At 35.4% G+C, this 13,900-nt stretch overlaps 1 protein-coding gene across 1 annotated transcript in view; it reads left to right on the top strand.

Moving 5' to 3' along the window:
- CAMK4 (calcium/calmodulin dependent protein kinase IV) overlaps window positions 1-13,900 on the top strand; it is a 224,195-nt gene that overhangs the window by 101,821 nt on the left and 108,474 nt on the right. The window contains exon 2 of the mRNA XM_047778407.1: window positions 10,800-10,878. Within this exon, the coding sequence (XP_047634363.1) occupies window positions 10,800-10,878 (79 nt within the window). The remainder of the gene's footprint in view (window positions 1-10,799; window positions 10,879-13,900) is intronic.

Here is a 13,900-nt window from a genome sequence, read left to right on the forward strand (position 1 = left end):
ATATACTGTGATCCTTAGAACAACCAGTAGCAAAATAGAACCATGAGATATACCTTAGAGGCCAAGAGAGGTGATAAAATAGAATACTGACACACTAAAATACTTAAAGATAGTGGGAACAAAGGAACAAAGAACAGATGAAACGAATAAAAAAGAAATAGAAATGTGGATGATTTAAACCCAACTTTATCACTAATAATATTAAATGCAAATGAACTAAATACTGCAATCAGAAGGCAAAACACATGATTAAAAAGTGCACAGAGGAACTGAATAGACATTTTTCCAAAGGAGGCGTCCAGATGACCAATAGGAACATTTAACTTCTAAGCTTAACATTGCTAACCATCTGGGAAATGGAAATCAAAATCTCAGTGAGATATCACCTCACACCTGTTAGAATGGCTATCATCAAGAAGATAAGAGATATGCTGGCAAGGGTATGGAGAAAAGGAAACCCTTATGTTGATAGGGATGTAAATTGATGTAGTCCTTATAGGAACCAGTATCAGGGTTCCTCTAAAAGTTAAAAATAGGACTGTATTATCCGGCAGTCCCACTTTTGTGTATATATCAAAAGAAACAAAACCAGGATACCAAAGAAATATCTTCACTCCCATGTTCAATGTAGCATTATTCACAATATACAAGGTATGGAAACAAGCTAAATGTCTGTCAAAAGATATATGTATCACATCTTCTTTATAATATATGATATATATAAAATTCAGCAATGGAAAAGGACAGCCTATTGTTTGTGACAACATGAATGGACCTTGAGGGAGTTATGCTAAGTGAAATAAGTCAGGCCGAGGAAGACAAATACTATGATAGCAATTTTATGTGAAATATGAAAAAGCCAAACCTGTAGAAATAGAGAGTAGAACGGTGGTTGTCAGAGGTCGGGGGATAGGGGTTATAGGGAGATTGTCGTCAGAGGTTATAAACTTCCAGTTAACGAGGTCAGTAAGTTCTGGAGATTTAATGCACAGCATGGTGATTACAGTTAACAATAAATACTGTACCATATACTTGCAAGTTGCTAAGAAAGCAGATCCTTTTTATAATTTTATTTATTAACGTATAGTTGATTTATAATGTTGTGCCAAATTTTGCTGTAGAGAGAGTAGATATTGAATGTTCTTACCGTAAAAATGATAATTATGTGAGGTGATGATGGAAGTGTTAGCTAACACAACTGTGATAGTCATTTCACTGTATGTACTTGTATCAGATCAACATCAGTGTACACTTTAAACTTACACAATATAATATGTTAATTGTCTCTCAGTAAAATCAGTAAAATTTATTATAGTGTACAAAAACAATAGTACATACTGTATATGATATATTTTTTAATTTATATGATTTTTATTTTTTCCGTTACAGTTGATTTACAGTGTTCTATCCATTTCTACTGTATAGCAAAGTGACCCAGTCATACATGTGTGTGTGTGTGTGTGTATGTGTATATATACATATATATATATATTCTTTTCCTCACATTATCCTTCATCATGTCCCATCACAAGTAATTGGATATAGTTCCCTGTGCTATACAGCAGAATCTCATTGCTTATCCACTCCGAATGTAATAATTTGCATTTATTAACCCCAAATTCCCAGTCCATCCCACCCTACCCCACCTTGGCAACCACAAGTCTGTTTTCCAAGTCATGAGTTTCTTTTCTGTGGAAAAGTTCATTTGTGCCCTATATTAGATTCCAGATATAAGTGATACATCATACGGTATTTGTCTTTCTCTTTCTGACTTACTTCACTTATACTAAGTGAATCTTTAGTTCCATCCATGTTGCTACAAATGGCATTATTTTGTTTTTTTAGGCTGAGTTTATTCCATTGTGTATATGTACCATATCTTCTTAATCCACTCATCGGTCAATGGACATTTAGGTTGTTTTCATGCCTTGGCTATTGTGAATAGTGCTGCAATGGACATATGGGTATTTTGCTTTGTTTTGTTTTGTTTTGTTTTGTTTTTGCTTTTTAAGGTCACACCCTCGGCATGTAGAAGTTCCCAGGCTAGGGGTTGAATAGGAGCTATAGCTACTGGCCTCTGCCACAGCCACAGGATCTGAGCCACATCTGTGACCTACTACAGCTCATGGTAACACTGGATCCTTAACCACTGAGCAAGGCCAGGGATCGAATCCACATCCTCGTGGATCCTAGTCAGGTTCATTAACCACTGAGCCACAAAGGGAACTCCCAGGGTTCATGTATCTTTTTCAATGAAAGTTTTGTCCGGATATATGCCCAAGAGTGGGATTGCTGAGTCATGTGGTAGTTTTATATTTAGTTTTCTGAGGTACCTCCATACTGTTCTCCACAGTGGTTGTACCAATTTACATTCCCACCAATAATGAGGGAGGATACCCTTTTCTCCACACCCTCTCCAGCATTTATTTGTTGACTTGTTAATGAGGGCCATTTTGACTCATGTGAGGTAGTATCTCATAATAGTTTTTAATTATTAAAGAAATGCATTTGATGTTAATAAGCATAAGTGAAAATGTAAAAGTTGGATTAGATGGATATGTATTAAATATATTTTAGTAAATGGTATGGAATAGGAGAAAATGGGACTGGCAATGAAGGATAGATGTGATAAAAGAAGAATACATTACATCTGTCTTCATAATGTATTGTGGCATTAAACGATTGATTGGAAGTTCAGTTCTGTGTGTGCTGCATGCATGTGAACACACACATTCAAAGAGATAAGAAAAATAAAATCTCCACAAGAAGTTGAATGGCTAACATAGGAGGCATTAAGTAGTTTGAATCGAGAAAGGAAAGGACTGACAAGACTATTAACACCTTTTATATCTGTAGTTTTTACTGTTGTGTCACTTTGTGATTGAGAATGAACACTTAAGGCAACCTGATAATTTGAAGCTCTTTTTTATTTACTTTGTGGTAGCTGAACTTCAGCATTTGGATTTTAAAGCTTCTTAAGTTCTTAGGTTATCTTAGAATAGGAGTTTTATTAAATTTTTTAAATAAAAGGGGTCATATTTCAGCCAGTCCTTTTAGAGATTCAGGCACTAGGAACAAAGTCACAACTAGGTGCTGTCAGGCAACTGCTGAAGGAAATTGTTAACCAGACAAGCAAGGTTGTGAAAAAACCAGAGGCACCCTAAGTAGGAAACGTGATGGTTCATTATCTGAGTTTATGACCAGGGTTGAAGAGTTAAGCATTTGGCAATGTATGTAGGTCCTAAGGAAGGTAGTATAGGTCAATGTATGTGGGTCCTAAGGAAGGAATTAGACATAAATACAGTGGATATAGACAAAGCTGACATTGGGCAAAAAACAAGTGAGAATCTGTCAGAGAAACAGCTGCAAGAGTCACTGTAAGTCCCTGAGGAGAGAACATGATGTAACCTTGATACTGAAATGGAGTGCTTGCCCTTGGTCCCTGCAGGATTTAGCAAGTAAATGAACCTGAGAAGGGAGAGTGCAGATGTGGACAGACTCTGAACACAAACTTGTTAGAACTTTGGACCTTGAGCAATTCTTGAGATCTGAGATTTAGTATCATTCCTCAATGTGATACTTTTGAGATTTACTTTTGGACTATAAAATTTAACTGACTTGGAAAAACTCCAGGTCTAATAACAACTTTCTGAATTCTAAAGGTTAGCCATTCTTCAAGTTGTTGGTTGAAAATGTCAAATCAGTAATTAAATCATTTCAGTAATTTTTTCTTCCATTCTTTGTTGGTGTAAGATTTAGATTTTGTTTGTTTGTTTGTTTAATCTTTGGTGATCAAAGAACATCTTGAAACACCTAAGTAGTAAAGAGCATTGAGGATTTGCAGCTGACCGTGATGGAGAAGGAAACACTGAAAAATTGTCACTGGAATGAAGCAAGATGTATGGTGACATTACACACTCAGAGATTTTGACTTTTCAGGCTCTTGTTCCTGAATGTGTCTCTCCTTTCTCCTCCAAGAAGAATCAATTTTGAGGTTATGAGGAGTCTTCTTTAATAATTCATTTAATAAAAAAAAATCAATGAAAAGAATAGATGTGTTAAATAATAGCAGGTCAATCATGTGGAAGAAAAACCATGCTATGCAGTGTTGCACATAGGTTTTCATCATCTGATTGACAGTTCTTACCTTTTCACAGGAGCATGAGGAAGATCTTTCCTGCAAACACATACACACCTTGGAAGTAAAAAATTTAAAAATCAAATGCAAAAACAAGAAATAAATTCATTAAAATATTTAGAAATGATTACTATTTCACAAAGTTATATTCTTTAACCAAGCACCATCAGCATCAGAAAAAGATGACTCCTTCATTCCATTTCAAGATTCCTCCCACTTAAGAAAAATTAAAATCTTTAATGAGGCCTAATACGCTTAGAAAAGACAGTTTTACATGCCTATGAAGCATGTCATTATAGAGATATGGTTGGGGCCAAGGAACAGAGTAGTCAACTTTTTCCAGACTTGTATATTAAGAGATTCCGTATATCAAGTTGTCTCGCATTTCCAAAAAGCAAGTTTTAGGTTTGGTGCCAAAAGAAGCCAAGCTCTATTGCTTCAACACAAATAGTCACAAATGTCCTGCTAGGTCCTCCCCCAGAAAGCCAGTCTCTGATTTATAGCCTCTCTTAATGGGAGAATGCCAGTGATTATAAATTGTCTTAACATTGTGTGGTCATCCTAATGCTCTGAAACACTGATGTCAATCCAGACTTCGGAATTCCTGTTGTATTTCGAATCAGATGTAACCTCTGTCTGGCTCATTGAATGTATTTGAATATCTATCTGTCTCTCAGCTGGTGGTTAGACAGTTATGTCAATACACTTTGATTTTTTTTAAGGGAAAAATTAAATGAAACCCGTCTCTTTAGGAGTAAAAAGGTAAGATTATGAAAAAAAGAATAGAGGAAAAACTCTGTTATAAGAGAGATGAAAAACATTTTTAGGTGTTGTTCCTTAAGCACTGGGAATGAGGAGCATGTAAAGGTGAAGCATAGGATAAAAAGCTCCCTTTTCTGTACTAAGTAGTCCAAAATGTGGTAGTAAGCGATTTTGCTTGACATGTCTTCAGGCAAATAAATATTATATCTGGAGCTTTTCCACCACATCTGTAAGTTTGGCTCATAGTGCCAAGTAGTAACATCAAGTGCTTCTTGACAGCTTTACAGTGGCAGTGGTGCATGTGTGTATAATGCACATACATTACAGATTTGAGATATAATTGACATATAACATTGTGTAAGTTTAAAGTATACAAGGTAATGATTTAAGATAAATATATATTATAAAATTTATGCCTCCATATGATTAGTTATTACAACCATCGCCTCACATAGTTACAACTTTAGAAATAGCTTTTCAAAGAATGGAAAGATTAAATGAATAGAACAGCCCAAACTTATATGAAAATAACATTTCAGTAATTGAATCTACACTCTGCTGAAATTAGACAATTAAATCATTTAATGTGTGTAAACATTATTTTAGAAAGAAACCACATTTTCAGTATGTTTATATGAAAATAAAAATATTTTGCATATTAGCAGTAAATTTTTAATGCATAAAAAACTTTTTGTAATAGTGTTGTATCCACATTTCAAAATAAATTGAGTAAGTAGAGAATCACCATAAAACTTCCTAAGATATAAAAAGGAAGGATTTTGTATTCATGGAGTTAATCAATTGGAAAAAAAAAAGCTTCACTCTTCATTTATAGTCATTTAAAACATATTCTTTAACAAAAAAGCAAAGGAATATAGTACTATCTTTGTCTATCTTTTTTCAGGCATTCCAATTAGTTTGTAGTTGTATTGCATTGTGGTTTTAATTTGCATTTCCCTAATGACTAATGATGACTAATCTTTCTTTGTGATTTTTGCCATCTATGTATTTTCTTTGGTGAAGTATATGTTCAAATTTGAGCCCATCTTTAAAATGTATTGCTGGAGGAGTTCCCGTCGTGGCGCAGTGGTTAACGAATCCAACTAGGAACCATGAGGTTGCGGGTTCGGTCCCTGCCCTTGCTCAGTGGGTTGACGATCCGGCGTTGCCGTGAGCTGTGGTGTAGGTTGCAGACGCGGCTCGGATCCTGCGTTGCTGTGGTTCTGGTGTAGGCCGGTGGCTACAGCTCGGATTCAACCCCTAGCCTGGGAACCTCCATATGCCGCGGGAGCGGCCCAAGAAATAGCAAAAAGACAAAAAATAAAAATAAAAATAAAATAAAATGTACTGCTGGAGTACCCCTGTGGCCTATTAGTTAAGGATTTGGCATTGTCACTGTTGTGGCTCAGTTAGATCCCTAGTCCAGGAATTTCCACATGCTGTGGGCAAGGCGAAAAATAAATAAAATAAATAAAATAAAATAATTCCTTGTTATTGGGCTTTGAGTTTGTTTCTAATTCTAGATACAAGTCATTTATGAGATAGGTAATTTAAAATTTTTCTGTCTGTGCCCTTCAAAAAGCAGCCATTCTTATTTTAAATGAAGTCCAGTTTACCTGTGTATTCTCTAAATTATTGTGCTTTTGGTTTTGTGTGTAAGAAATCACTGCCTTGCTGAAGGTCACAATTTTTTTTTAAGTTTTAGAATTCTAGGTCTTAATTTATATCTGTGTTGCATTTTGAATAATTTTTTGGTAGAGTGTGAATTTGGGTAAAGACTTTTTATTTTTGCTTTTGTTTTTTGCTCATGTGTATCCACGCTATTTATATTTAGAAAGACTGTCCTTTCTCCATCGATTTGCTTATTTCTCTTTATCAGAAACCAGTTAGCTGTGTATGTGTTGCCCTATCTCTGTATTCTTTTTTCCATTCCACTTGTCTACATGTTTTTTCTTTCTTCAAAACCACTTTCTTGATTACTGTAGCTTGTATTAAGTCAGGAAATCAGTATATGAATCTTCTAACTTTAAAGAGTATGTGTATTCTGTTGTTTCTGTGTAGTATTCTCTAAATGTAATTTAGCTTAATTTAGTTGTTAAATTGTTCTGTCTTCTGCATCCTTGATGATAATTTGTCTACTTTCTCTATTAATTGCTGAGAAGGTAAGTTTATGTCTCCAACTACATTTGCGGATTTGTCTATTTCTCCTTTGAGTTTTATCAGTTTTTGCTTCATGTATTTTTTTGAATTTTTTAAATTTTTTTAAGTTTTATTGAAGTGTAGTTGATTTACAATATTGTGATAATTTATGCTGTACAGCAAAGCGATTCAGCTATAAGGGTACACACATCCATTCTTCTTCAAATTCTTTTCCCATATAGTTATCACAGAATATTGAGTAGAGTTTCCTATGCTAAATAGCAGTTCTGCATTGGCCAAACATTCCATATACCACAGTGTGCATATGCCAATCCCAAACCCCCAATCCATTTCTCACCCCCCTTGTCCCTTTTCATAACCATAAGTTTGTTTTCAAAGTCTATGAGTCTGTTTCTGTTAGGCAAATAGATTCATTTGTGTCCTTTTTTAAATTCCTCAGATAAGTGATATCGTATGATATTTGTCTTTCTCTGTCTGACGTACTTCACTTAGTATGATGATCTCTAGGTCCATCCAAATTGCTGCAAATGGCATTATTTCATTCTTTTTTTGATGGCTAATTTTCCATCATATGTATGTACCACATCTTCTTTATCCTTTCCTCTGTTGACAGACATTTAAGTTCCTTCCATGTCTTGGCTATTGCAAATAGTGCTGCAGTGAACATAGCAGTGCATGTATCTTTTTGAATTATAGTTTTGTCCAGATATATGTCCAGGAGTGGGATTGCTGGGTCACATGGTAGTTCTATTTTTAGATTTTTTGAGGAACTCCATACTGTTTTCTGCAGTGGTTGTACCAATTTACATTCCCAACAGTGTAGGAGGTTCTCTTTTCTCCTCACCTCTCCAGCATTTATTGTTTGTAGACTTTTTTGATGATGGCCATTCTGACTGGCATGAGGTGCTACCTCATTGTAGTTTTGATTTGCATTTCTCTAATAATTAGTGATGTCGAACATCTTTTCATGTGTTTTTTGAAGAAAACTGCGTGTCTTCTTTGGAGAAATGTCTATTTAGATCTTCTGCCCATTTTTTGATTGGGTTGTTTGGTTTTTTGATGTTGAGCGGCGTGAGTTGTTTGGATATTTTGAAGTTTAAGCTCTTGTCAGTTGCTTCATTTGCAAATATTTTCTTCCATTCTGTGGGTTGTCTTTTTGTTTTGTTTATGGTTTCCTTTGCTGTGGAAAAACTTTTAAGTTTAATTAGGTCCCATTTGTTTATTTTTGTTTCTATTTTCATGTATATATTTTGAAGCCCTGTTGTTAGGTACATATACATGTATATTTGTTATGTCATTTTGGGAAATTGACCCTTAATAATTAAGTAGTGACCGTCTTTATCCTTGTTCTGAAGTCTGGCTGACATGATGTTAATACAGCTGTTCTTGCTTTCTTTTGATTCGTGTTTGCATAATATTGCCCTTCTAGCATTTTATTTTTATCCTATTTACACCTTTATATTTAAAATGCATTTATTGTACATGTTATATAGTGTGGTCTTCATTTTGCAATATAATCTTATCTTTATTTAAAATTGATATATTTATAAAATTTACATTTAATGCAATTTTTAGTATGATTGAATTAAAATCCACATTGTTGTTTTATTTTTTAACCTCTTACATTGTTTTTCCCCCAGCATTTCATTTTCGATTGTTCCATTTTAGCTTCATTATTGAAATTTTCATTTAAAAATTATTTTATTCATTGCCCTAGGTAATGCAATATACATCTTTAATTAATCAGTTTACTTTTAAATAATATCACACTAATTAACATGTAATATAAGAATTTAACAGTGTTTTCTCAATTTCTTTCCCCATTCTTTGTGCTATTGCTGTCATACATTTTACATTCTTATAAGTACAGTTGCTTGCTAATTTTTTTGCTTGACATAGATATCTTTTAATTAAAGGTGAAGAAAGTAGTATTTTATATTTACCTCCATTTATTCCATTACAACTTTTTATTTCTTTGTGTACAATGTTATATCTTACCAAAGTTTAAAAAAAAAAAGCGTTGAAATTTTTCTTACCTATTAACATTTATACCACCAGTTCCTAACTCTTCTAGGCTCTGTTAAAAATTCGTTGTGCATGGAGTTCCCGTCGTGGCACAGTGGTTAACAAATGCGACTAGGAACCATGAGGTTGCGGGTTCGATCCCTGGCCTTGCCCAGTGGGTTGGGGATCTGGCATTGCTGTGAGCTGTGGTGTTGGTTGCAGACACGGCTCTGATCCTGCATTGCTGTGGCTCTGGCGTAGGCTGGTGGCTACAGCTCCGATTCGACCCCTAGCCTGGGAACCTCCGTATGCCGTGGAAGCGGCCCAAGAAATGGCAAAAAAAAAAAAAGACCAAAAAAAAAATTGTTGTGCATGGGTAGCTAGGAATGTGTCTGATTTTTATAATTATTTTGTTCTTACTTAGAATTTCAGTACCATTGGACTAAATATACCATAAGGGATCCTTTGGCCTAATCTTCAAAGTCTGACAGATTTACTTCAACTGATCTTATTTTAAGACTTATCTGAAGTTCTCTTTCTAAGGTTGTACTTAAGCCTGCTTGGTCTCTTTTTGTCTCTGTCTCATTCTCTTGCTTTTATGACTGGAGAGGGAGCATCAGGACCATACTGTCCTACTTTTAATGTTCTCTTTTTAGTAACCTCACACATATATCACATATATAAAGGTAGTTATTGTGTCTCTTCTTACCGTTCTCCTTTACAGATGAAAAACGTTCTGTACCTCTCCAGGGTTTTTATAGAGGGATAAAATCTACTTTCTTCTCTGTTTGTCTTTAACCATTTTATAGTGTTTTCTCCTGAACATTTAACAGTCATTTTTGTTCAGGCACATTCCTTCATCAAGATGAAGGAATCAGTATCTCTATGGGGCTAATATTGGCTCTGGGAGGATGTCAGGGCACCAACTGAGGTGGTATAAATTCTCAAGTGTCCCCAGCACCTTTGCCAAGTAATGAAGACTCTCTTGACTCATACGGTCTAGTACTGAACTTAAACCTTCTCCCTGAAACCATAAGATCTTGGTTTTTTTTGTTTTGATTTGTTTTGTTTTGTCTTGTTGTTGTTGTTGTTGTTGTTGTTGCTATTTCTTGGGCCGCTCCTGCAGCATATGGAGGTTCCCAGGCTAGGGGTTGAATCGGAGCTGTAGCCACCGGCCTACGCCAGAGCCACAGCAATGCGGGATCCGAGCCGCGTCTGCAACCTACACCACAGCTCACGGCAACGCAGGATCGTTAACCCACTGAGCAAGGGCAGGGACCGAACCCGCAACGTCATGGTTCCTAGTCGGATTCGTTAACCACTGCGCCACGACAGGAACTCCTTGTTTTTTTTTTTTTTTTTTTTTACTCCAGTCACATATCTTTAGAAAAGCTCACAGTCTTTGGAATTGAGTAGAGGTCCTCCAAAAGTTGCGTTTACCTGAGGAACTGGTTTATTCCAGATATGAACAAATACAGCAGGCTTAGGCATGTTACTTATTTAGGGATGGGCCAGGAGGAAAAGAGTAGACTGGAAAACCTAGAACTTTTCTGAGCACACTCTCTTCAGTTTTCAGAAAAAAAATCCTCTCAAGACTTGGGCCAGTCTTATAGTAGAACTTATAAACACTTGTCAGTTATGAGGGTAACTGCAAGAGATACTTATTTTCAAGCTTTCCTCTTGATTTCTTGTCCAAAGCATAACATTTTCTTTTTGTTTTTTTTTCCCCCTCAAGGGGTGCTACATCCATTGTGTACAGATGCAAACAGAAGGGGACCCAGAAGCCTTATGCTCTCAAAGTGTTAAAGAAAACAGTAAGTTTATTTCATTGTATAATAGCATCTCTAAGGGATTTGTGACCTGGAGAAGCCAGGAGCCCTGATTCAAAGGACAAAAGGGCCAGGCAGCTGCTATGTGCAGCTAACTCATTTGAATTGCGATTATGAGAGTGGAGCCCAGTGGGTTATTTTCTGATGGAAATTGTGAGATTCTTTGAAAACAACTGGATCTCAAATTAGATATGGTTGTGGGGAAGAGAAGTATGGAATGGAAAAACATTTAGAGCTGGCAGGTAGACTTTGGTTTGTATACAAATCATGTTTTCAGACATTTATGTACATATATGTAATGTCTAATCACAGTTTAATGTACTAGAAAAGCTTGCTATTTAAAAATACCTAAATGAAACACAAATAGATGCATTTGTTAAGGAAGTCATCAGCTTCTAAGTTGATTTTCACATGGTGGGTTTGTGTCAGTAACGTACAACCGGACAAATGCTAATGTATCTGGGACTGAGTCTGCTCATCTAAGAAGTTTGTATTTGAATGAGAAGAAAGGATTTTATTTTCGGATTGCTTCTTTTTTGCCCTATACTTGTAGGTGAGCTGAGGAGGCAAAAGTTACTTAGGCTCATCACCAATAAGTAAGAAATCCTATGGTGAGAGTTCAAAATACAATGTATAGTGGCATTTTAATACTCCCTGATCCCTAAAAAGTATTTGTCATTGTAATTCTCTACTTAAACTTTCTGTTTTTAGATGTTTCCTCCTTAGAAAACCACAAAATAATAACATATTCTTTTAGAGCAAATTCTTCCTTTCTTAAATTTTATGTGAATAAATATATGAAATACATATATTTCATATATATTTATATGTGATTTTTATATACGTATATTTCATATATATAAATATAAATGTATATAAATATGTATATATTTCTGAAATATATACAGCTAAGTTTGTGAAAAACCTAGCTGTAACATATTCTGAGGAGAGAAGTATCATTACTTTTGAAGTCAAATAATACCTCTTTGAGTCAAAGGGATTTTTTTCTAAAGGCAGCTTAATACCACCAGCTGTTTATATATTGTCTGGCACAGGGAAATTTTAGACTCTCATGTAAGAAGAAGAGAATAATGGCACAAGATTTTCAGTCAAGTAGAAATAGATTGACATTTTGAAACACTGTTAGAATTTAAGGGCATTCAGCTAACTAGAACAGTTTAATTGAAGAGGGTAATAATATAAATGGCAGTTGCTCTTAATAAACTCTTTATTCTGGATTTCCTTTTCGGTGTAGGCAATGATTTAAGCTACTCCAGGATGTAGAAGAATCTTTTGTTAAGTGTCTACTTTTTATGCAGATATATTGGCATACTTTAGCAGTAGTCACTCAAGAGATGTTTTTGGACTTGGTTGTTTCCTTTCTTGCTGGTTAAAAAAATAGTAAAACTTGTGTGTGGTTATTTTATTTTCATAGCTGAGGAACTTTGAAAGGCACTAGCTATATAAACATCTAGAAAAATAAGTATTCAGAAATGACTTGTGAATGCTCAGAATCCCCAAGAACAAAGGGCTGGTTTAGAAAGTAATGGTTTATGTCAAAAATCTTTGGATGAAATGGAATAAGAAATAAGTGAAGACATCTGGTAGGTTCATGGCTCTTATTCTTTGGGATAGTAAAGCTCTGATTTGCCCTGCATGTCCTCTACACCTCTGTGGTGAAAACATCTTCCTCAGAAGACAGGCAGGAAGAAAACATGGATAGGAACCAAGTGTCAGATGGAGCTGCAGAACAATGCTGTAAGGCAGATGTTGTCAAACACAGTTAATGTTGTACCAAATAGAATGAGAGAAAAGCCCCAGAGAAACCTCAGTTTTGAGCATGAATTAGATGGAATTCCCAGCATTGTCTCCTAGAATCAGCCATGCCCAGAAATGTGTAAACGAGAGGAAATATAGGCAAAACCTCAAAGAGCAATTGCCTCCAGCATTTAATTCCATGTAGGTCATGAAGACAGAACTTCCTCATCCAAATGAAGTGAATGAAGCCAAAGAATCTATTTATGGAGAAAAAGTGATGCAGGGAAAATGAAGTATTTTTCTAGCCAATTCAGAAAAAGATCTTTTCTTGAGGGAGAAAAGGAGCTTTAGAATACTTGAATGATTTATATAATCTATTTATTAGATTGACCTACATAAAATTGCATCTATTATGCCATTTTCGAACTATAAAAGTGACAATTTTGTGTGTCTCAGATAACCTTGAGATCACTAAACCACCTCCCTGGATAGGTCCTTGGATCCTCATTTTATGACAAGACCTGAACCTCAAAGATCTGAAGAATTATCTGTATTCTGTCTGTATCTACCTATGATCTGCCAGCTATCTCTGAGAATTTCCTAGGGCTGGTGTAATAACCTGGATGGCTTAAAACAGTTAACGTTTATTTTATTACAGTTTTAAAGGCTAGAAACCTGAAATTAAGGGGACAGCAGGGTTGATTCCTTCTGAGGGCACTGAGGGAGAATTTGTTGCCACTGTCCTAGCTTCTGGTAACCATCAGCAATGCTTGATTCCTTGACTTGGTTTACAGTGTTCCCTTGACTTGTCATTGCATCGCTCTGATCTGTCTTCTTTGTCACATGGCAGTCTTCTTCCTGCATGTCTTCATATCATCTTCCCTTGTTGCATGTCTGTGTTCAAATTTTCCTTTTTTTATAAGGATACCCTGTTGGATTAGAGGCCCACCCTACTCCATTGTGACCGCACCTTAAATTAACTGCTTATATTTACAAAAACCAGTCATTCTCAGTAAGGTCACATCTTTAAGTACTGGGGCTTTAGGACTTCAACATAGCTTTTGAGAGGAACACAGTTCCACCCATAATATGATCTGTAAGAGAAGAACTCTAAGGTGAATTTCAAAATATTCCCTTCAATAATCTATCTGAAGTTGAGTAAAAGTTTTATCACATTTAAGAAAGTAATAAGCATAAGAAAACCCATCTATTTTATGAGAGATTAGATTCACATAAAAACATTTTTATT

Source organism: Phacochoerus africanus, chromosome 4 (assembly GCF_016906955.1).
Source record: "Phacochoerus africanus isolate WHEZ1 chromosome 4, ROS_Pafr_v1, whole genome shotgun sequence".
In the NCBI taxonomy this organism is placed as follows: Eukaryota; Metazoa; Chordata; class Mammalia; order Artiodactyla; family Suidae; genus Phacochoerus; species Phacochoerus africanus.